The sequence below is a fragment of the Eptatretus burgeri genome, chromosome 2 (genome assembly GCF_056783735.1).
Source record: "Eptatretus burgeri isolate ZD-2024b chromosome 2, Ebu_testis_v1, whole genome shotgun sequence".
NCBI classification, from domain to species: Eukaryota; Metazoa; Chordata; class Myxini; order Myxiniformes; family Myxinidae; genus Eptatretus; species Eptatretus burgeri.
In genome coordinates this window covers 150,409,358-150,434,536 of record NC_140962.1, presented here as the reverse complement: position 1 = coordinate 150,434,536, position 25,179 = coordinate 150,409,358, and the positions used below count along the sequence as shown (strand labels likewise).

The following is a 25,179-nucleotide window of genomic DNA, read 5'->3' as shown; positions in this document are numbered from 1 at the left end:
TCTCTCTCTCTCTCTCTCTCTTTCCTCTCTCTCTCTTGCCTCTCTCTTTCCTCTCTCTCTCTCTTGCCTCTCTCTCTCTTGCCTCTCTCTCTTGCCTCTCTCTCTCTCTCTCTCTCTCTCTCTCTCTTGCCTCTCTCTCTCTCTTGCCTCTCTCTCTCTCTCTTGCCTCTCTCTCTCTCTCTTGCCTCTCTCTCTCTCTCTTGCCTCTCTCTCTCTCTCTTGCCTTTCTTGCCTCTCTTGTCTCTCTCTCTCTCTCTCTCTCTCTCTCTCTCTTGCCTCTCTCTCTCTCTCTCTCTCTTGCCTCTCTCTCTCTCTCTCTCTCTCTCTCTCTCTCTCTCTCTCTCTCTCTCTCTCTCTCTCTCTCTCTCTCTCTCTCTCTCTCTCTCTCTCTCTCTCTCTCTCTCTCTCTCTCTCTCTCTCTCTCTCTCTCTGCGTCTGTGTGTCTCTGTCTCTGTCCCTGATAAGGGAGATTGTACACACCGATCAATCCTATTGTATTCCAAAAAGGACAATACGTACATGATAGTATTTTCATTATCTGTGACATGATTGATATTTGTATTGCTGAAGAAAGAAATGCTGGTCTGGTGTTTGTAGACCAAGAAAAAGCCTTTGACACAATTGATCATTCTTATCTCTTTGCTGTTTTATGGGGGTTTGGTTTTGGGGAATATTTTATTCGTCATATCCAATTATTGTATAATAATATTTTTAGTCTGCTCAAGGTGAATAACACCTTTAATCAGCCTTTCTCTGTTACCAGGGGTATTCGTCAAAGGTGCCCCCTGTCTGGTCTTTTATATTCCTTTTCAAGTGAACCTTTATTGATTCGTTTACGCACACAGCTACATGGGTTTTATCCTCTGCAGTCTAGAAATCCCGTAAGAACCATCGCTTACGCGGATGATATCTGCGCGGTTGTGCACTCTGATGCTGATGTTTGTGTGTTGGTTGAGTCCATCAATGAATTTAGCCTGGCTAGCTCAACAAAAGTTAATTGGAAAAAGAGCAAGGCTTTTTACTGAGGTCCACAAAATGGAATCCCCCCTCCGGCCCTGCCAGGACAGCTTGAGTAGACACGTGAAGGGATACACTACCTAGGTGTCTTCCTTGGAACTCAGGATTTTATTTCAAGGAACTGAGCAGCAGTTGTTAAAATGGAGGGGGCAGCTTTCCTTCCAAGATCATACTCTTGTCATCAATAACTTGTGGCATCACTACTATGGCATAGTTTTATTTAAGACACGACAGGCCCCAGGTTTTATCCTCAAAAAACTTCAGAACATTTTAATCGATTTTTTTCTGGGAGGAAAGTATTGGATCAGGCCCAGAATACTAAACCTGCCCATCGCTGAAGGTGAACAAGGGGCTAATAGATGTGACAAGTAAAGTGATGGCTTTTCACCTACTTTCTGTATGAAGGCTTCTATACTCCGACATCCCATGGAAAGCCTCTCCCCACTGCTTGCTTAGGCAAACTGGTAAACTTGGCTAAGGTGATTGGCTTTTTCTTCTTGACATGAAGTGAGTGGATACAACATTGGTCCCTCTGTTTTACATAAGCATGCTGGAAGCATGGTAGGCCGTGTCTGTTCACCGTGATACCAGTGCGTACTCCCTTCAGATGTTTTCAAACGAACCAATATTTTTAAATCCTTTTTTTAATGGCGTCTGTTGTGACCGTTCTTTTATGCAAAAGTTTATGGATGTCAATGTTACCAGAGTTAAACATCTTCGGAATCCCTTTGTATATAGATGGAAGTCAGCTGCTGACGTTGCAGTAGCCACCGGGTTTGAGGTCCGTCAGAGTTATTGGTAGAATTTTCTCTGTGTTTAACGAATTTTTAAGCAAACTGGGTTAAAATGGGACCCAGATATAGAAGCCGCCCTCCCTTTATCCCAATGTCCTTTTACAAGCAAACCTGCAGAGCTGCAAGCCCATTGGCGAGCGCTGCTTCACGCCGACCGTTCTGAAACAATAAAATGGCATGTGATTTACAAACAACCCAATTGTCAAGCGCTCAGGAGATCGACTATGGCGGCTAGCATACAACATCTTACCATGCAATGTTTTGTCCCATCGCATGTGTCCTGTTATCTTGGATTTGTGCCCTTTTTGCGATACCCCGAGAAAGTTTTTCATACTTTTGTGGAATGTTCAAGGTTGACTCCGCTTTTTAAGATTTTATCACGCGTTATTCTGGGGTTTGGTTTGTTTTTTTACGCATTGTGCCTTTCTATTCGGTTTTAATGTCTTTCATCAGTGTAAAAATGAATGTCTTTTGGGAAACTTATTGCGTTCTGAGGCAAAACTTGCCATCTATTTGTCGAGGAAACATAAACTGCAGAGCATTGACATTTCAGGAGATGACGTTTTAATTATTTTTAAAGCAATGGTCACATCTCGTGTTCGCTTTGAGTTTGAAACTCATGATCCTGTCTTGTTTGAAGAACGGTGATGTGTTATTCGTTATGCGGTATAACTGATGGTGCTTTAGTAATTAATTTATAGTCATTGCCTCTTTTGTTACCCCTTCCTCTTTCATGTCTTCTTTTGATTTCTGTGTGAACACCCATCACCATGTAAAAGTTGAACATCCTCTTTTTCTTTCTCCCTCCTGTTATTGAATATGTAACTTTTGTTTCCAAAAAAAAAAAAACTTTTTTTAAAATACTTTTGCAATAAAAGGACATAAAAGTCTCTGTATCTCTGTTTCTGTCTCCTGTCTGTCTCTGTGGCTGTCTATCAATCTATCTTTGTTCCTTATGCACGGCCACATCTTTTAAGTTACAATCTCCAAACTCGGGGTACAAATACAACTTTGTGTGGGAGGTAACATAGGCTATGTGGCTGCGGCTCCACGTGGGTGTGTGGGGTTGGGAGGGGGTGGGGGGCGGCTTAAATTCTCTATGCAAGTGTGTACCGTGTAGCACCACCTGGTGGTGGTGGTCGAGGGTATTACAATTCCCAAATTTCCTTTGGGAACAATGTTAACTTATTCACATTTCTCTTCCCATGCAATTACAAATAAATGTAGAAATATTTGAATGATCCCCAGATGACCCCAAAAAGACGAAAAACACGGTCAGTCCATCCATGAAGCCGTGTGGCTAAATGTCCATTAATTACGCACTGACTTCACACACGTACGTCTATTTATTACGTACTATTGGAATGTACGTTGAGACACTTAAGACTGTTGAGACCCCTTCGACCATTGAATACCCTTTGAGTCGCCCAAAAGCCCCCAAAGACCCAGATGACCCAAAAGTCGGCAAGGACCCAAAAGACCACGAAGATCACGAAGACCCAAAAGACCCTTTAGACCTCTTTTGCATTTAAGACCCTTTTAACACTCCAGACACCTTTAGATACTTTCACCCTTAAGACATTTTTTTAACGTTTTGACCCTTAGAACCTTGAGACCTTTACACCACTCAAGTCACTTTAGACCCCTCAGACCTTAACACCATTCAAAACCTCTGACGCACATCAGACAGATTAGATAGTTTAGACCCTTGACCATTTCGAGCTTTTGACCACTTGGACCGTTTATATATATATTTCTATATCTATAAACGCCATTCTCTCTCATTATCTGTCACCCTCTCATTCTCTGGCTTTGTTCCTTATGCACAACCAACCTTATGCACAACTCCAAACAGAGGGTACAAATACAACTTTGTGTGGGGACTAACATAGGCTATGCAGCCGCAGGTTCACACAGCGGTGTGGGGGTGGGGGCATAAATTATCGAAGTAAATTTGTATCTTGTAGTGTCACCTGGTGGTGCAGGCAGAGGGTATACAATTTCTATTTTTACCTAGTTAACACTGAGGTTAAGGCACTCTTCGCATGGGTAAATTTGTCCTTCTTCTCTTCTCCACCCCTCCCCCCTGCTTGGAATTTAAGTCTGGTCTTTGGCTGGGCCATTCGAGGACTTTCACATTCTTGTTCTGAAGCCGTTCCAGTGTTGCTTTGGCTGTACGCTTGGAGTCATGTCCTGTTGAAACGAAAATCTTCACCACAGTCTAAGCTCTTTTGCACTCTGACGCAGGCTCTCCTCAAGGAGTTGCCTGTATTTGAGTCCATTCATTGTTTCCTCTATCCTGACAAGTCTCCCAGTCCCTCCAGCTGAAAAGCATCCCCATAGCATGATGCTGCCACCACCATGCTTCAAGGTAGGGATGGTGTTAGATGGGTGATGAACCATGCTCGGTTTCCGTCAGATATAGCGCTTTGCATTTAAGCCAAAGAGTTCAATTTTCAACTCATCAGACCACATAATTTTTGCCTCATGCTCTCAGTCTTTCTTGTGGCTTTTTGCAAACTCCAGGCATGCTGTCATGTGCATTTTTCTCAGGAGTGACTTCTGTCTGGCCATTCACCCAGAAAGACTCAATTTGTGAAGTGCTGCAGAGACCGTTCTCATTCTGGCAGGTTCTCCCATTACAGCCAAATAACTCTCTAGTTCTGTCAGAGTGGTCATTGGGTTCGTGGTCACCTCCCTGACAAAGTTCCCTCTTGCCCAGTTGCTCAGACGGACAGCTCAAGGAAGAGTCTGGGTCGTTCCATATTCTTTCCCTTTTCTAATGATGGAGCTCACTGAGCTCTTGAGAACTTTCAACATTCTAGAAACTGTTTTATACCCTTCCCCAGATCTATATCTCCTTATAATTCTATCTCGGAGTTCTACGGACAGCTCCTTGGACTTCTTGGTACAGCTTCTGCTCTGACATGCACTGTCAACTGTGGGACCTAATATAGAAAGGGCTGTTTCTTTCTAAATCATGCCCAATCTATGTAATTAACCATGGCTGGACTCCAATCAAGTTGTAGAGACATCTCAAGGATGATCAAAGGAAATTAGATGCACCTGAGCTCAATTTGCATTGTCATCACAAAGGGTTTGAATACTTATTGACAGAGATGTCAAAAAGTCACCTGAGCCAAGTTTCAAGTCAACTCTCAAGTCCTTTAGGGCAAATCTTAAGTAAAGTCTCAAGTGAAGTGTCACATCATAATGTCATTATCATAGTCCTTGGTTATGTGTAACTGCAGTGGTGTGGTGGTAAAAAATTATGTGGGTAAACTATTACAAATGTCAATTGAGGCTGGGAAGCAGCGAAACTTAAAGGCCAAGCCATTCAGGGGTGTCTGCGGACCGCAAGGCCCAAGGTGTGCAGAGCACGGGGAGGGTGTGAGAGGGGCAAGTCCACTTGTGCCAGTGCAACCAACTCTGTGTGCAGCACAGCACTGAACAGGAAGAAGGTGACCATATGGCCCCAGTTGACACCTTCAATGAAACAGCTAGGTCAGCACATTCAGCAGGCAGCCCCAAAGTACCGCTGGGCAGCCCCAAAGTACCGCTGGGCTCACCATCCCTAATGCTTAACCACCAATAACCACCATCCAGGTCCACAAACATCAGCGGTGTGTTCAGTTACCAAGTTTCTTGTCGAGCGCATGCCAAGCGGCTTAAGCATTCAAGCAAACACTCCATTCTAAACCGTTGATAAGGAACGATTGGCTTGGCAAGCACTAGCTTGCTGATTGGGAACTGAACACACCATGGGTAGCCATGTTGTGAACTCACGCTTCTGCACGGCAATGAAAAATTAATCTCTTGCTACATGTCGATATATAGCCTGGTTCGTGGAAGTATTTTGAAGACGATTTGTGTTCTTGTGTTCAAGTATATAATTAATTGCATCGGAATAAAGAGGTTAAAGGCATATAAATAAATGAATTCCGGGTTTTACCGACATTTTACCCATTGTCGATTACATCACGTCATCCAACACGCCATGTTAGTTCTTCATGCTTGTTGTTTGTGTGATTTATAACATCCTTAAAAGCAGGAAGTTTCATGTTTGGAATGATTTCCAATTTTGTTTGACTTCCAGTCAGGCAGGCGGAGTAAAAATATTATCTCAATCCTCTCTGCGCATGTGAGATCGGGACAAATTCAGAGCCAAAGTACGGTAAAACGAAAGACTGGTTTTCCAATTGGTGTTCAAAATATAGCATTCAATTTAATTAAGTTGTTCCTCGATCATAAGCTGATTCGACAGACAGATGGATGGACATCAAGCAATTCCTTAACCTCGCTTTTCACTTCACGTGCGTGGGGTAACTAAAACTACTCACAACCTAAAAGGTTTTGTCAATAGCCCAATGGAGTAATGCTCTATTCCCATGGGGTTGCACCTCCAGGTCACATCTGTCGGTCCTGGAATAATTAGAATCTAAAAGTATCAATATTATTGTCATCTCGCATGACAAGACCAAAGCACAAGACCTGCTGCTTTCACATTGCAGAGGTTGGTAGACCCTCTGTTATTTTCCATTTCCTCCACTATTGATCCCTCTGCTCTCTTAGACTTCTGACCACCCCTAGTTTATCGAGGATGAACCCGTTTTTACTGTACGCCCTTCCAGTCAAACTCGCAATATCTCTAATGACTGCAAATATCCAGTGTTTTATCCGATTTGTGGATCTGCTTTCCGAAGGCGATTCAATACAAATTTTCCATACAGGAACTTCAAGTGTGTGTTACTCGAACATATCGTGACATCATCCATCACACCTGCAAATATCTCTGCCCTTGTGAACCCTTACCTGTCTCCCAAGCCTCGTGGATTCAGGTGAGGATATTTCCTTCCCCCTCCCCATCTTTAGTTTTTTTTCTCCTGCTCATTAGTTTACCTAGCGTGTTGCATCCACCTGTAACAATGTTGACTTTTTGCTTTCTGTAACTTCAGTCTTCCAGAGCCATGATTTCGTATTCCCCCCACCCCTCAAAAAAACCTGTTATTTGTTAATTTTCTAGACTTTTCTCTTTGATATTTGCATCACGTTTTGTATTCCCTTTTTCTTTTCTTTGTAAAATGTCCAGTTTGCATCACTCACTCTGTATCTTCTCCAGGAAGTTCTTATTGAGCTTGATGAGCACGTCCGAATTGATTTCCTCCTTCGAGAAGTTCAGAGCATTAAGCGGTGCCGTCTTCACGAATGTAAAATCTGACATTGCCTCGAGCCTGCAAACAAAAAGTACAAACATCAATTTGACAATTTTTTGGAGGAGAGAATATTATTAAAATAATACATTTTTACATACCAAAACAAGCTATCTGTAAAAGAGTGGTAAATAATTTAAAATATAAAATAAATTCAGTGTATTTTTGTATTTTTATTCACAAGTCTAGATTCCAGAGGAGCTCAATCAACGAGTATAAAGGAAACAGGAAGACAAAAACTATGGACAGTATGGAAATAGGGTCAGTGAGTGTTGAAGAGAATGAGGTGTGCTTTGGAGAAAGAATACATCAGTAATGAATGAAGCCTGGTGTTGGCTTAGGGGTTATGGTGGCTGACTTGGGATCCTAGGGTCCTGAGTTCAAGCTCCGTTGGCCACTGAATTGATACCAGGTGGGGTTGACTCAGCCTGTCATCCTTCCGAGGTTGGCAAAATGAGTACCAGTGTACTGGTAATAGGGACACTGCATCAGCAGCATAGCCGCGTGATGCAACCAGCAGCCATAAGGCTGCACTCAAAAGAGAGAGTGATGAATGACATGATTGAAAGATGTAATGAAGAGCATGAGGAAAGCAACGGACACAAGGAGTCAGTTGGTACTGGACTTGGCTTGACAAGAGATGGACAGAAGAAAGGGCAATTTCAGAAGTGAGGGGATAGAAAATCGTCTGTTATGTCTGCAGTTGGCTGGACCGAGATGAGAATGATCCAACAACCTGTTGGCAGTGAGCAGAAAGGAGACACTGAACTCCAACTCCTGCCTGGAGATATTGTTGGGGAATATTCCTTTTAAAACAAGTAACCTTTTATTTGGTACTGTACTCAGTAGTTTCACATAAGTACTCACTGCAATTTCTTTTTTCTATCAAAATATATAATCACATTCTGTCTTAAACGTATAACCCACTTGTTATGCTGTACTCCTCTCCATGTTTGCTCTTAGTTATTTTGTCTGATTCTCTCTCCAAGGCCAGCCGAAAGCCACCATGTTCTGTGTTTGCTATGTTCTCTCAGCCCCCTCCACTCCCCACGAAGGCATAAATGCCAGAAAAATGTAAGCTTAGTTTCGTGCAATTCATTATGGATGTTTACCATCTCAGTGGCTTGGACTCCATGGTACTACGTTAAAATAAAGATTTTCTGTTCAACAGTACTTTGGTTGTGGACAGTGCAATTAATTGTGGCTTTGACTTGAGTAACGGGATTTACATTGAGTCGGTTCAAACGTTAACAAACAAAAAATTCTACAACAATATGAATGACATGAAAAGCCTTGAAATCAACCACGTAAAGGGAAGAGAGGAAGTTGAATCGGTCAATGAAGGAATGATGAATGGAGCTCAGCAAAGTGTACACCTGTGAAGGAAAAACCAGGTGTAAGCTTCTGAAGAATGCCTATCAGCTGAGACATCAGGTGTGCTGGAAGTGGAGCGGGGGGGGGGGCATGGTTCTAGGACCCATGTGGATGGATAGAAGAAAGGCGAGGTTCAGAAGTGATGGGATAGAAAACCGACTGTCTGCAGTGGGCAAGACATGGGTGAGAATGATTCAACAATCAGTTTGCGGTCAGACGTGGGACAATACTATTCTCAGAAGTAATGTTCGTTACTGTTGACCTGTTAATGTTCCCTTCTGAGCTCCTGGAACAATATGCAGAGAGTCCAGGTTCAAATGTTATAAAGCATGTCTTTGTCAATTGTCCATTGTCCATCAATCTCCTTGTAATTCATGTTAATGAACACAATCTACTCATGCGTTTGTCTTGTACTGTTGTACAGTGTATTGTGTTCAGTGCACGGATATCACTTGCATACCTACAATTACATGTGGAAGGAATTGTTTATTTTCTCTGACTCTGTAATGTTTGTTGGGTGAGATGTTAATTGGAAGAGTTGATTGGAATGAAACGATGACAAGGATTAATATTATAATTAGATTTTCAGTCGAGTTAAAAGATCACGAGTGTTTCCCAATTTCCGGCTGTTTCCGGATGTTGAGCCATGTAATGAGAGTGAGAAATTTCTCGTGACATTCAGATAGAGAACAATCTAGTAATTATGGGTAGTTTCTCGAGGGAAGGGCTTTAATGAATGTTCTTGGACTGAGTCTATAATGGGTATGTAGAAGAAGTGAGTGGAGAGGAATATTAATTTATCCCTGAACATCCTTGTTCGGTTCATTCCGTTGATGATTGTCCCACCATCAGTTCTGCCTTGAGCCTCGCTGAGGCAGAATTGAGCCTCGTTAAAGGGAAATAACAAAACAGTCCTTTGATATTGGAGACACACAAAATGAGGAAAGGAGGAGGTGAAGGGATAGATCTTAGGCATATTCGGGAAGGGAGAGTTGGTGGAGCATCTGTTTGGAGAAGTGGAGGAGGAGGAGAGCATGATGGCAGGAGAGGGACAAGGAGTTGGAGTGCTTATTGGAGAGGTGTGACTGCTGGGGAGGATGTGGGGTAGCTGTGGGGAAATGTACAAGAAAGGATCTCAGTAAGTAGAGAAGGGAAAATGATTCATAGCTGAAAGCTAAGTGTCACTCTAGTTTCTGTCATTTGAGGTCCATCACATCATCAGAAACATTGGACAGGATGGAAAAGTGGGTGAATGAAGGTCCATCACAAAGCATTGCTGTATATATTTCCATGTTGCGCAAATTTTCGGTTTTGTGGCTGATGAGGAATGATGATGAGGTGACGAGGTCAGGAAAATGAAGAATGGGAAAAAAATTGAAATGGGAATGGGAAAGAAAATGAAGTAAGTGGTGGAGGTTGATGGAAATATGGGCACAGGAGAGGAGAGAGTCATCAGAAAAGTAGATGAGGAGAATAAAGACAGAACATCCGTTCTTGTATAGACAAGCACAGGCAGAAAGAAAGAGGGAATGAATGAGTTGCGGTTCAGAGGAGGGAAAAGCCTTTGGTTATTACTCCACACACGAAGCGCAAAGTGGGGTGAAGCAATTGGTTCACTCTGTCCATGTACAGAAGTCATTCTATGATTGAGGAACTTCTTCATTTCAATGTTTTATATTTTGAACACTATAGGACATAAACCGCCTTGTTGGCACTTCCAAAAATCTCCAGTTTGGCGATACTTGGATAATACAGCCCCTTACCTAGAGTGGCTTTCTGCCTTGTTTGGGGTGATTTCCATTATAAATAAATAAATAAATAAAAGAACGCAATTTTCCACCATTTTGACCAATCAAATTTGCCGTTCATGCTCTCTGTTGAGAAATATCCTGATTCAGACAAAATTGTGGCTCATTAGAAATATAGGTCGTGTTGGGAAACGCAAACCAAGAGTTGAAAAGACCCCTCCATGTCCTTTTCAAAAGTCAGCACAGGGTAGGTTGTTCTCCATGAACTCTCTTTTGAAATGGTTTAGAAGGGAATATGAGGAATAAAAAGAGGAATTTGAGTTGGAGAAAGATGAGTTTCGAAAGAAGGGGAGCAGAGAGCACAGATGGACATGGAGAGAAGAAACAATAAGACCACGTGGAACACAAGAAATGAGCAGGACAGAATATACAAGGATGCTCGAAACTTCGAGTGTATCAATGAACAAAAGAGATCTCGACAATGTAGAAATAAATAGCTTTAAGGTGAGGAGGATGGGAGAGAACGAAGATAAGGAGAGAGAGGAATGAACAAAACATGACAAACTCAAATGAGGATCACAAACGAGGGAACAAAATGTGGTGGGATGAGGAGTGAGGAGTGAGGAGTTGAGGGGTATGGCTGCTTGAGAAATAATTTTCCTTTGGATTTAATAAGAAGAGGGAATGTGAAGGAGTTACCCAGAGAGGAAGGTGAGAAGGAAACAAAGATTGTGATTTGAGATCTGGAGAAGGAAACCAGACCATGAAGAGCAAAAACGATTAAAAAACAGAATTTGTAAAGATTTAAAGGAGCTTAATTAAGTTTGTGTCGAATCAAGAATAAAAAGGGCATTTATAATGACCCTCCTCCTTCCGTAAACCCAAATCTGTTCATTTATAGCTCAGAAATGGGGAAGGAAATCAAGGGAGGAAAAGAGTCAAAAACACACGAGGGCAACTGAGTAACCTGAATAAGTAATATGTTGTTCACCCCCTGTGTACTCCCTAACCCTTATTCTTCCCCCATATCACTCATTTCTCCAAGTCTCCCCCTATTTTGTCCCTCATCCCTCTTCCCTGTTGTTGGTGCGCCTCTCTCTTTCTGCTGTTTCTTTTGTTCTTTTTCATCCTGGTCTGTTCTGTTCACTCCTCCATGAGCCTCGACTGTATACAAAAAAAAATGAAGACAATCAGGACTCACAAGAACAGAAATGAACACAACATTAAGCAAATAAAAAAAACCAACAATGGCAGAACTAATCTGAGGGAAGCTTTTATCCTTGTAGGAACTAAGCCAGCCTTGTCTGCCTTGTGAGAAGCCAGAAGTGGAAGCTATTTCATGGATAATCCACATCTTAAATAAATATATAAATAGTGAGTGGGTTTAAATGGTAAGATTAGAGTAACTTTTCTTTCTTTCAAGACTCGAGTGACTATTCCAAGCACACTCACATAAAGTGTGACATAAAAAGATCATGGGGACTATGTTTGGCATTTTTGTGAATATTTTTTTTGTGAAGTGAAAACAAGTCTACAAGGTGACGATTATAAATATCTTCAAATGTTTAAAGCATGATTGGATCAAAGAGAATGTGCCTGATAATGTGTTTAACATCAATGCAGCCCAACCTTTTTAGCAGGTCCTTGAAACCCTGAAAAGGAAGAAAAAGGATGAAATCAAAGTATTTGAATAGATAAATGTTTTTTTAAATTAAATTAAGAGAGATCACCGAACATGATACCCCACACAGCGTTCAATTACATACTTCAATTTTAATGAAATAATGATTTTAAAGATCGTCAAAAAACAAAATCCAGAAGTTTAGCATGACTGTTACAGTCTTACACATCACCCTTGTGCACTGTAATAAGACGACGTTGAGTCACAGTTTCGCAGATGGAGGTTTTATTGATCACCTTAAAACACATCATCAACCAGCATCGCACATCGCCAAAGTGTGGCTTCTTCTTCACGCCTGATACTGCACCCTCTCACATGCCACACCCTCACATGATATACAGTACATCGATATACAGTTTGGTTCTTGGAAGTATTATGAAGGATATTTGTATTCTGCAGTGGTCAAGTATACAATTCAATTTGAATAAAGATTTTAAAACATATAAATAAATAAATTCTGGGTTTTATCACCATTTTACCCAGCAGCTTTTAAACCACAGTATCCAACAAATTACAAATGAGCTACTTGTGCCCTTTATGACATCTATAAAAACAATAAGTTTCCTGTTTGGAATGATTTTCAATTTTGTTTGACCGCCAGACAGGCAGACAGAGTAAAAATATTTTCTCATTCCAGTCTGTGTGTGTGCGATTGGGATGCTTTCAGGGTCGAAGTATGGTAAAACGGCAAACTTTTCGTCCTATTTGTGTTCAAAACACAACATTCAATTCAAATACAGCCTGGTGTTCACTCAGTGGTTAGGGTCCTGATTTCAAACCCATCAGCCTTTAAATTAACACCAGGTGAGGTTGACTCAGCCTGTCATCATTCCAGGTCAGCAAAATGAGTACCAGTGTACTAGTGTATTGTGTCAGCGACACAGCCGCATTTCCAACCAATGATGCTACCAGCAGCCACCGGCTGTTCACAAGTGTGAAATTTGATTTAAATAAGCTGTTCCTCGATTATAAACTGATGACAGACAGATGGACATGAACCAATTGCTTAACTGCACTTTTCGCTTTGCGAGCACAGGGCAATGAAGGAAGACATATTAAATTTTTTAAGAAAAGGATAAATTTGATTTTAATTTTTCAAGCAGCGCTGCACTTCCCTTTGGTGAAAACACCTGATTAGATAAATCTCTAACTAAACAGTATTCACATGAATAACATTGAATCATTCAGGTACAGAGTATGTGAAGTAGTTGGTTGAACATCATTCATATTAACATTCTACATGTGTTACACACAGGTCACTTTGGCACTGTATCAACCAAAACATTCAAGATGATCTAGCACTTGATGAAAGCCATGCTGTTAGGGTACCTGGATATCCTCATGAGCATCCCTTGGATAATATCCTTGAATGTAACGAATGGAAACCCATAAGTGTTGAGGTAGTTGTGCTGTATCACAGCTTTAGACCCCATGACACAAACACACTCTCATCCGAAACCATCAGTTTGATAAAAAACCAAAATCTCACTTCATGCATGATGTAAACACATGTGGAAATGCATTCACTCGCCTTTCCAATCCATATCATTAATCAATTTTTGAAGCATTGAAATGTAAACTGTACCTTTGCCATTGACCACAACATGTAACAGGCTCGAAAATCATGAAGGATTATCCTAAAGTCGCAATAGACTCCCCTTGAACTATATATTTTAACCATTACAACTTTTGTGATATGTTTATGATAAACCACACCTGTAGAAAAGAAACGGCCTCCAGGTCTTGGAGTGCTGTTTCAATTGCGGATTTTCCTTGACGTAGAGACTCCATCTGCTGCTCCAGTTTCTCTCTCTGCTTCCCAAGAAGAGAAAGCTTCTCCATTTTCCTTTTGTTGATTTGATTCTTCATCAGATCCAGAGATTCATTCACAAATTGGCACACCTTCCTTCGCTTCACTTCCAACATGTCCTCGGCATCTCTGCCTGAGTTCTGGGAGGAATCATCGATTGAATTATTCAAGAATTAAGAAGAAACATTCAGAGAAAATGGATAAACTAACAAAAGGTACAATGGATTGTGTCTGGATAAGATCACATCACTGGTACCAGGAGTGGGTTTTGAAGGTAAAACGAAGTGGGCACTCTTATCTGCAATGCTTATTGGGTCTGGGAATCCAATTGCAGATTTCAACCTCCAACAAGTCAAAATTTTCATTTAAGGATTTAAATTTATTTAATTTAAAAATTGATCCACAATGAGGAAGAAAGTGAAAACAAGCCGGTAGGCGACGAGGGATCCGCTAGGATCGAAGGGCTGCATATGATGCTTTTCATTCTGACCGATCCACCGACGAAGATTCATTGCCAAGACGTATTGGTTCACATACAATTGTTCCTCTGCCTGGCAAGATTTTTCCTATTGCGTATTTTGCCAACTGGCACTCCTCACAGGACTACCATGTGAAAAATAAAACCTAAATCAAAAATCGGCTCGAGTAAAATTTTCTTAATATCTCGAAGTGTTTAATTCCGAAGTCTCGTTTCTCCACATTCAAAACTGTAGGACAAGTATTGAAAATAGTGAACGTAGGTCGAGAAAAAGTATTTTTTCGAATTTTGCGTATTTCAGCCCCGACACCCTTGGCGATCGAATCTGGAAAAATGCTGCGGTTCAATTTTGTAGTAGTTATTAAACTATCCATACACCAAATTTGAACGTTTCGCCGTCGACGGTTAAGGTCACTTAACATATTCCCTGGTTCACCACCTTTCCGCATTCGGAGGGCTGCCATTCAGAAACTATGAGAGATAGAGGAATCTTATGCTGTCGCGATAACTAGATGGGGATGCAAGGAATAGGCAGGAGTTGGTCCGGTCGCTCTACCTATCATAGAATCCGCGCTACGTCAGTCACCGTTTGGGTTCTTAAAACGCGGTTTTTCGGCCGCTGCATAGCAACGGGTGGTTGCTTAGCAACGAAACTCAAATGCGCACACTCCCAGCTCATATGGCACCTGTTCGCCAAGTTTCATCGAAATCGGTTTGCTGATTTGTGCTGTGGAGCCTCACGTTGCAGACACACACACACACACACACACACACACACACACACACACACACACACACACACACACACACACACACACACACACACACACACACACACACACACACACACACACACACACACACACACACACGACAATAACGGAAAACCCGACAATAACGGATATCTAGCGAATCCCAATAGAAAATATAATTCAAAGCAAATCCATTGATGGATATACCTCTGTCCATGCTCAATGAAAACCCACTGTTACGTTTCATCTCAAAGATTGCAAAAATAAAAATAAAAAAACTAGATGGTATTCATAGAATAAATACCCCATGTAGTTTTGAGAAGGACTTGGTGTGAGCCAACTCTTTTTTTTTTCTCTTTGATCCAATATGGTTGCCAGGCCACATGACCAATGACGTCATCTTTATCAAACCATATTTCCCATGGGTAGTTCATAAATTAGTTAAATTTTGCAATAAATGGTTAAGTGGTTTCTCCTACTAAGATTTTGCCTTCGATCCAATATGGCTGCCAGACTACATGAGACATGATGGTCATTTTTATGAAAATCCTGTTGAAATTTCAAGTCTGGTACAACAGAACTTTAACATATGAGAAAACAAACATGACATATTAACCAAAGCTTTTAGTGCTGTACTTCTCAAGGTTGAATCACATCAAGAGAATCAGGAAGTGAGACAGCATGCATATATATATATATATATATATATATATATATATATATATATATATATATATATATATATATATATATATATATATATATATATATATATGAAGACTACAACGGGAAAACCAGAGACGTCACTTTTTATAAATTTCAGGGTTATTGCACCTGCCAATAGTTGGGAACATAAGGTTTCCTCTCACAATATTACTTTAACAAATAACCAGCGGTGTCACATAATTTATATGGTTTTAAGTTTAGCCGTGCAATGAAAAAACAAGCGTTGTCAAAGCTGAACAAGTAGAAACTCAGAGTTGTCAGTACTTTACTCCTGGTTATCTCCCTTTCATTCATGTTAACTGTTCCACCATAATATTCAGAGTTGAGAAACTAAAAAATGAAAGGTTGTAAAACTTTCACAGCATAAACTCTGAGCACTAAAATGGCCTATTTTGTTATATCATGGGCTCCGTAGTTGGTGCATATCGTGGTTCAAGCCTGGTCAAACCTTTATTGTGACTTTTATGGGACCCATGCCGTGGCTTAATCGTTAGCATGTCTGAGTACCCATCCTCATTTGATGTACCCACCACCCAATCAACCTGCTTAGGTATATGAGGGAGTCACATGAGGTGACTTCAGCTATCGCGGGGGTGGTTTATCCTTGGTTTCATAGGTTTATCATTGGTTTATCCTTGGTTTCACATTGCCTAATGGCCTACAGAAGAGGAATGTTTTGGGTAAATAATAATAAATAATGTTGGTAAATAACTTTTACAAAATTTCAAGTAAAAGGATTTTTGCCACTTTGCATTCTGTTCCTTAAATGTGGACTCCACACCATTTCCATGGTCCAATCGTGTGATATCTATTTGTACTTGCATGCAGTGGAGTTCATTAAATTGAAGGATGTTTTCAGCTATGATTTTATAACCTGCATCAGTGGGACATGTCAATTGTTCTTTGCTGTCTACCTGACAAAGGACACATTTAGACCAGTCAGTTGTCAGGGTATCTGAAGGCGAGGGGCTTGCCATTTTTAAGCATGCAGGGGTAGGTTAATTGACCATTACCATATCGTCCACCACCAAATAGAAGCTATATATACGTGCACAGAAAAAAAACAAAATTCAGGGATATGATTGAATAAATAATCAACAGGAGCATGCATTCATTGTTTATTATTATTGTCCTCTACAAATAGGCAAAAATAAGCGAGAGGGGAATGCTCAGATGGTGATACAAACAGGGAAATATGTTGCCTAGCAACCATTTTAAGCCTTTTTCAGTTGACAATTGCTCTCGGGTGATGTAAATATGACGGGTAAAGTTATAGATAATAAAATACGTTGTAATTGATAAGTAAAATTGGTCTGCAGGCATCTTTTGTGCTGGTTGCTAAGGAAAATATGTTGCCGAGCAACTGAAATTAAGCCTTGTGTTGTTGACAATTGCTCCAGATTGATGTTTATATGAAAATTGAAGTTGCAGATATTAAAATACATCATAATCATTAAAAAAAATTGGTCCACAGTCATCCTATGTGCTGGTTGCTAAGGAAAAGATGTTGCCTAGCGACCGATGCTATGCTACATACAGTTCACATTGGCTCCACCCCTGAAAACGTGTAGAATGTTGTGTTGAACATGTGTGCAAAGTTTCATGCTTTTATCACAATCTGAACAATTTTTTCACCCCTTGCCTTGACTATCAGCTGATCAGAACAAACAAGACCATCTGTTCCACACTTTCCATTATACAATGGTCCAAGGACACTGATGGCTTTACAGGGCACATACATATACTGTATACGTATATAAATATATATATATATATATATATATATATATATATATATATATATATATATATATATATATAAAATATATATATGTATATATATAAAAATATATATATGTATATATATAAAAAAATATATATGTATATATAAATATATATATTATAGTCATGCACCGCTTTACGACGTCCCGGTCAATGAAGGATCGCATATATGACGGTCGTCCCATAAGATTATAATGGAGCTGAAAAAGTCCGATCACCGAGTGATGTCGTAGCCGCCGTAGCGCTGCCAGTCGTATTGTTACGGCTGTGGAAATTCGCCTTTCACCATAAAGGACCCTCAGGTGAGATATCTTCATAGGTACATGTGTAGTTAGCCCAAACCCGTTGTATAGAGGGAATTTATGTGATTCATCGGGGCTGTGACGCTTTGAATTAGCCATTTTTTCATTCTCTATAGTTATTTTCGAGCATTAAGCCATCAACAACGCAAACAGCCACTACCCTTACCTTCACAACTCCATCCCGCAAACACCACTTCACCGCCATTCCCAAACGGCACCATAACCATCAAACCACCACCGAAAACCCTCCACCACCTTCGCCTCTCTCCTTCACAACCAACAACCGCACCACCTGTGAACACTGAATGTTGGGCTGTCTCGGGCCCGTTCGCGATTGGTGCCGAGCGCACGGAGCCACGAGTGCGGATGGCGGCCTTTCCGAGGGGAGATTCGGAACAGAAACGCTTCACGCCCACTTCTCCTCCGTCCAATTGGCGAGCGCGAAGCGGCCTGGCCCCGCCTCTAAGCATGTGCATGTGAAGTCCGTATATGCAAATTTTAGGATCAGGAGAGGTTCACGCCCATTTTTGCCCGACCAATGGCTGACCGGGGGGGGGGGCGGCGTGACCCCGCCTCCAATCGCGTTCTGATCCTAAAATTTACATATTGGCTGCTCCTGCCACCTATAAAATGGCGAGCGCAAGGCGTCGAAAGAAAGGAGCGAATTGAGTTTTGGAGTTGCTGGAGAGTGTCGTCGAGAGCTCCTGGGGGACAAGAAGCGTGCGTTGGCGGAGTGGAGTCGAGTGCGCGTGGTGGAAATGCAAGAAAGGGAGCTCGGGTCCGAGGCAGGAAGGACGGCGGTTGGCGACGAGGTTGCGGTGTGGGGGATCACTCGTCTTGTCGCAGGACCCAAGCCAGCCAGCCACTCCCCTCCCCCAGGGCATCAACAATTCCCCTCATTTCCCCCGCGCTGAGATAGTGCAAAAGGGGACCCCGTTCCCACCCCACCCCAAACGTCGTGCCAACGAAAACCGCCAAGGGGCACGGAGTCGGGGCACAGCGGCGCAGCCACATTTGCGGCTTGCCCGCCAACGCGTCACGAGGACGCGGGTAAGACCTCCTGGGTCTCACGGACCTGGCCGCTCCTCCAGGTCATGTGAACATTTGGCCTACAGGCCTGTCTGCCTCCTTGTCTGTGAGGGTGGCTTCCTTCTTTTGCTTTTGTGTAAATGTGTGTTGGCGCCGTCTGTGAAGTAAAACTGTATAAGTGTTGCCGTGTGTGCGCGTCGTCGGTTTTAACTGCTTTTCTTCTTGCATTTGCTTTTTGTCTATGGCTGTATATACGTGCTTTCCGTGTGCCGGGAAATAAAATGCTTGCTTGTTGAACTGTGCCCGTTTCGCTTTGTCTTTTCTCCATTGACTCTCCAGCCTGCTTCATGTAAAGGGTTCGTAGCAGGTGCAAGATCCCGGTAATTAATCTGAACCGTCCAGGTCGACGATAACACCGCTCGGTTATCCCGATAGTACGGAACGGGCCGCCCAAGCGGCTCGTGTCCCGAGTCGACCTGCGGCGAGGTACGATCGCCCGGTCGACCATTCGCACAGGTACTTAGGTAGATCGAATTTGGCGAGCAACCCTATCCTGCGCGGGTGGGCAATTGGCACGGTCGTGGTGGGGTTAAACCCCCACCCGTGACTCGCTCCTGGCGTTGTTCCGAGAGGGTCAATACAGAATTGTCCGTCCGGTGGGCGACGTGCCGCGATTCGAGTTTCGTGGCCGTTTGCACACCGGCGGGCGCGAATTCACAACAGTATAAAAGTACAGGATAGCACATACAATTATGTACAGTACATAATACTTCATAATGATAATAAACGAGTGTGGCCCCGTTATAAGGTCCACAAAATGTCATCGTGAAAAAGCAGGGTCGTGCTAAATCGGGATTCAAGGAAATCGGCTTTCAAACTGAACCTATGTTTGCACGTTTACCTTCTACTAAGTAAATTACCTTTGAATTGAAGATACCGCGAATAAATCGTTGATGTTACAGTCGAAATTATAACACATATTTATTTTTAGTAAAGCTTTTTATGTTATTAAAACAATCGCACTGTTCCGAAAATATATCACACAATTGACAAGTGCTCGTTTATTCATTTGTAAATTATAACATCGATGCAATGATTACGTGTTTATAAAATCCAAACGTTATTTATTCACCTTTCTATAATCGATGAGAGAGGAGATTGTAAGCAGCCGCTATCAACACCCATGGCCGTCATTAACAGCACAAAGGTAAAACTAACGCGTCTTCCGTCTCTCTTGGATGTGTGTTACAATTGCCGACAGTATTCAGTGCAGTAACATGCTGTACAGGCTTATAGCCGAGGAGCAATAGGCTAGACCATCTAGCCGAGGTGTGTTGTAGGCGATACCATCTAGGTTTGTGTAAGTACACTATGATGTTCGCACAATGACGACATCGCTTTAGCATGAGTCACATTTGCTCTACGGCTAGGATACGGCGGCCGTACCCCCCCCCCCCCTGAAGTGACAGAAACGTGCGGCGGCCGCAGAGTTTTTAAGGTGGCCTCAGGGTGGCCCTACGCCATATGGCTATCTTTTATAGGTCGTAGGGGTCTCCGTGGAATTAGAGCGCGGAGTTATAACTTTTTTCATTTCTACGTTGGCCGTAGCAATTCAACAAGCCGTAGCCATGACGTAGATGTGTTCCACGTCGACCGTACGCCCTGTGGGCTTGCATTATTTGTGCGGCTGCTGTAGGCTCTTATCATGAAAAATGAATTTTGCCAACCCCCAAAAAATTACGGCGGCCGCACTATTTCCACGGTCGCCGTAGGGTAGTCCTAAGGCGTCCCTGTGTTCAACGTACGGTGGCCTTGCGATCTGTGTGACTACCTGCGGGCAACGCAGGGTTGACGCACGGTTCCCCTACGCCCGCCGTGCGTCCTACGTACGGCCTCCGTGGCAGTCTGCATCGACTGTGCGCTACCGCTAGAGATCGGAGTATAAGTGTTTGCCACCAGTGTTGGGCACAAAAGGGATAATCCGATAACAGATAATTATCGAAGTTTACTTTTTTATCAGACTATTATCGGAAGTTAACTTCCATTTATCGTTATCGGACCAGTTAACTTCCGATAACTCGATTTTTTTAGTCCCATAATGTCCGTTAATTTTTTGTCCGATAACATTTTTATCGTTTCCGGGTCGCATTTCGCCGAACTAATTAATTATCAATGAGGAGAAAAATGTACATGATTATAGATTACTTGTTTTACAAGATAATGCTGAATCAGGCCGTCGCATGAAGAAAAATGGAAGAAGAGGAGGAGGAGGAGGAGAAGGACAAGGACAAGGACAAGGAAAAGGAGAAGAAGCCTTGCAATGGCAACTTCCTCAGCCATGCGGCTGCTTGGCTCTGCAGGTTGTTCGAATTCGAATTCGAACGAATGACCTGAGCGAATTCGAACAGGGTTCGGTCAAGGCTGGGAAACCTGAAAAATAAAAACATATGTGATTGTTACATTGTGTTACCGTGGAAATACTGCGGCCGCCCTATAATTGCTAGTGGCCGTAGATTTTTTAGACCCTACGGCCGCCGAGCCAAATATGACTGAAGCATTAAAAACGCATTTCTCAGAATCTATCTCCGTCGTTAAGTGGCGCATGACTGTACATATATATATATATATACACACACACACACACACACACACACACACACACACACACACACACACACACACACACACACACACACACACACACACACACACACACACACACACACACACACACACACACACACACACACACACACACACACACACAAGCGCCGAGCTGGAGGACCCGGCTTTGCCTGGGGAGAAAAAATAGGAATAAGAAAGGGGTAAATTGTGGTGCTTAATATATATGTCACATTTATATACCACATTTAATTTGGACACATTTCACATTTCTTTGTCTTTGTCAGCGTTCGTCATCAGTGCTCCAGTGCCTCGGGGTAAACCACATTGTGTGTCTGACTGTTGGGTGCCAGGATGCTGAGCTTCACTGCGCTACTGGTCCGAGAGGAAGCCACATACAGCTGGCCGTGGGAGAAGCACGGGACAGAGAGGTCGACATTGATTGCTTTGTACGTCTGACCTTGAGCCTTGTTTATCGTCATCGCAAAGCATGGCTTGCAGGGAAACTGGAGTTGGCAAAACTGGAAGGGCAGCTCGGAGTCGGACTGAATGAATGGGATCCTAGCTCGGCACAAGGATAACTTCTCCTTTGTATGATTCACAGAAGATGGTGGCCTCAATGACATTGGCATGCAGGCGGGTTATGATGCAGCGTGTGCCATTGATGGTCTTGGGTGGCTCCATGTTTCGCAGGATCATTATGGGCACACAGAGTTTCAGCTTGAAGAGGTGTGGTGGCATTCCTGACAGCTCGAGAGAATTGAGCAGCTCAACAGGGTAAGTGACTGCCTCCTCGTCGCAGATGGCACTGTCCACAGACTTGTAGATCCTCTCGTCACCGGGAAACTCTCCCATGAGCCAGTTGTTGAGCTGGTTGGCATTGGTGTTCAGTGGAGAGAGAATTGCATGCTCAGCCAGCCACTCAGACGTGACTCCATTTGTGATCAAGCAAGGGTTGGCTTCAGCCTTGAGCTCCTCCAGTGTGGAGACGACCTTGCCCAGTCCAGGAGGAATTGCGATCGTGTCTGGTTCAGTTGCAAATGGGATCTGTCAATTGCCAATTTCCAGGAGCAGCTTGGAGAAGTTGGTGGCCCCTTCATCGCCAGACAGGTAAGCTCGCATGTTGGTGGTCAGGTGCTTGACAGTCACATGGTGCCACAGGTGGTACGTCTTCAGGCAGATGTTGACAATGTTGGATCTGGTGCCTCTCTTGACCACTGGAAGGATCTGCCGGAAGTCTCCGCAGAGCAGTGTGGGGATGCTTCCCATGGGTTGCTGGACTCCTGTGATGTCCTGGAGTGTGTGGTCTACAGCTTTGTAGGCTGACTTGTGAGTCACCGGGGCCTCATCCACAATGATGGCTGCAGCATCCTTGATGACCTTGGCTAATGCTGTTCCATGCTTGATGCTGCATGTTGGCTGCTCTTTCAGCTACATGTCGAGTGGGATCTTGAAGGTGCTGTGCAGCATTCGTCCTCCCTGGAGCAGTGTTGCGGCAATTCCAATGGATGCAGTAGCAAGAGCAATCTTGCCTCCTGAGCGAATCTTTTTCAATATCGTGTTGAAAACGAAGGTCTTGCCTGTGCCTCCCAGTGCATCGAGGAAGATGATGTTGCTGCTCCTGTTGCCATTGATGATGCTCCCTTGCTGCACCAGTTCAAGGACTGCATTGTAGACCTGACGCTGGTCATCTGTCAGGTGCTGTTGAAGGTCATCAGCCTGGACAGCCAACTGCTCTTGGTTGTAGTCCACTTCCCTGAAGTACTCTCTCTCGAGCCTATCTTCTGTGCCCCTCTCTGGTGTAGGTAGGTCATATGAACTGAGATGATGGCCACTCACCATGATCACCTTGTCCTCGAGGGAGCAAAGTGCAAAGTTGTCGACCTGCTCGTTGTAGTCAGCATCAGGATTGCCAACATTGTGACGGTGCTGGAACAGGTAGTCCCCAGAGAGGAGGTCACGGAACTGATCCCAGAGTGTGCGTGGATTGCTCAGGAAACAGGTGGTGAGGATGACTGCCATGAGACTCCTGAGGTTTGTTGCAGACTGGCTGATGCCTGCCTCCTCCAGAGCAAGGTGGAGGTGCTGGTCATTTTTGAGGATTCCCCTTGCGAGACAGGCTTCAGGGAAGGACAATTCCTGGCCATCCACAGTTCTCAGAGCGGTGAAGGAGGAGGGGCCACAGACTTCAATCAGGAGAAGTCGAACGTAGTAACAGTCACCCTGCCTCAGACTGATGCTGTAGATGTGGCTAATTGCCGGAGCCTTCCAGATTGCATGTGGACCTTCGACCACCTCTCCTCGCTTGTGGCGGGCCCACTTCTTGCATGACTTGTCCCACGTGTAGTACTCAGGCAACTCGTGGTATTTGAGCATCTTGGCAAAATCGTCATGACTGCAGAGGTTGAAGAAGGCAGTCAGCGTAGTGGCTGGCGGTGGTTGCTGCATCCTCTCGACGGCATTGTCTAGATTGAAGTAGACTCGCTGGCCATTCTCAAGGTGGATGGCTGGCCAATGACTGGAGGGAAATGCTTGGAAATTGGGTGCTCCAGGATCCTCCAGACTGCCTCGCTGCTGCCGACATAGCGTGCATTCTGGAACTGAGCTACCTCATCCACTTGATGGTTTCCGGCCTCCTCATTGGCTCGCTGCAGTTCAAACACTGCCTGATCGGTCTCCTTGGTGACATACTTTGTGATATACTTGATGCTGTTGATGCTGGAGCAGATCTCAACATTGATGTGGCAATTGAATTGGTGGACGAGGAACGGGTTGTAGGGTACCACCCACTGGCTGGTGACTACCTGTACCACCCATTTTCCCTGCTGGCGCATCTTTATCTCACCGGTGTGATCACCATCTTCTGGCTTGAGATGGCGATACTTGGAGGAGCTGTCATTTCCTTGCTCAGTGCTCTGCAGGAATGGCTTTGGGAAATCCTTTGAGCACTTGCGGTCCTTCATGCAACGGCTGTTCTGGTTGAGGTTTCGACATGGACCGTGGATCATGTGTGCCATGACCATCTTGTGCAGCTCTGGATCTTGCTCCTCATTGGGAATCTCAGCACTGATGACCAGGTCAATGTCTTTGGGCTTGACCTTGTCCTCTGGAGCAACCCACAGAAGGATGTGGGCATGAGGAAGACCACGCATCTGGTACTCAATGGTGTACAGGATGGCTCTCATCTTCCCAAAAGCTCCCTTCTTTAGTAGCTCCATGAGCTTCTTGTTCTTTTGGTGAAAGACACAGGCAATGATGTCTGGGTGATTATGAGGCTCTTGTCCTGGCAGGAGGTTTTCCTGGACCTCGGTCCATTTCGGATTCATGGTTATCGTAATGAAGAAGTCAGGTCTTCCCATGCGACACACATAAGCCATGGCATCACTCTGTTTCTCATGCATCCACCTCGGCCCACTGGTGTATGTTGCTGGAAGGACCACCCTTTGTCCTACATTGCAAGGGTCACCATCGCTGGCCATGAGGCTGTCACAGAGGTTGTCGTAGTTATCAGCAAGCAAGTTCTTTTGCTTCCGGTGGATAAAGCCCAGTCGCTCAGTCTTGATCTTGCAGTAGACATCGACCAGAAACTGCTGAAAGAGTCGTTGCATCTGCAGTATGTGGTTGCCCTCTCTCACCAAGATGTGGTCACTGTAGTACTGCAGCTGTGTGAGTTTTCGTCCATCCTGTCCAGTAGCAGTCGTGGCCACCAGGTGGATGCTGTAGCCATCTGTTCCATATGGGAACACGATGGGATACTGGAGGGCATCATAAGATGCATGCAGCTCACTGATCCTTTTAAGTGCCCTATCGTGAAGTCTGAGGACAATGTCTCTGGGTTCTGTTGGCTCATTGTC

General features: G+C 43.6%; 1 protein-coding gene across 12 annotated transcripts in view; it reads right to left on the bottom strand.

The window, feature by feature from the left end:
* LOC147033531 (E3 ubiquitin/ISG15 ligase TRIM25-like) overlaps positions 1-25,179 on the bottom strand; it is a 472,162-nt gene that overhangs the window by 6,771 nt on the left and 440,212 nt on the right. For 8 of the 12 annotated variants that reach the window (XM_085855259.1, XM_085855241.1, XM_085855248.1 and 5 more), the window contains 3 exons: positions 13,541-13,774; positions 11,773-11,795; positions 6,915-7,042 (listed from right to left, as the gene is read on the bottom strand). The exons of the other annotated variants lie outside the window; for them this stretch is intronic. In XM_085855259.1, coding sequence (XP_085711385.1) covers positions 6,915-7,042; positions 11,773-11,795; positions 13,541-13,774 — 385 coding nt within the window. The remainder of the gene's footprint in view (positions 1-6,914; positions 7,043-11,772; positions 11,796-13,540; positions 13,775-25,179) is intronic. 12 annotated transcript variants of the gene reach the window in all.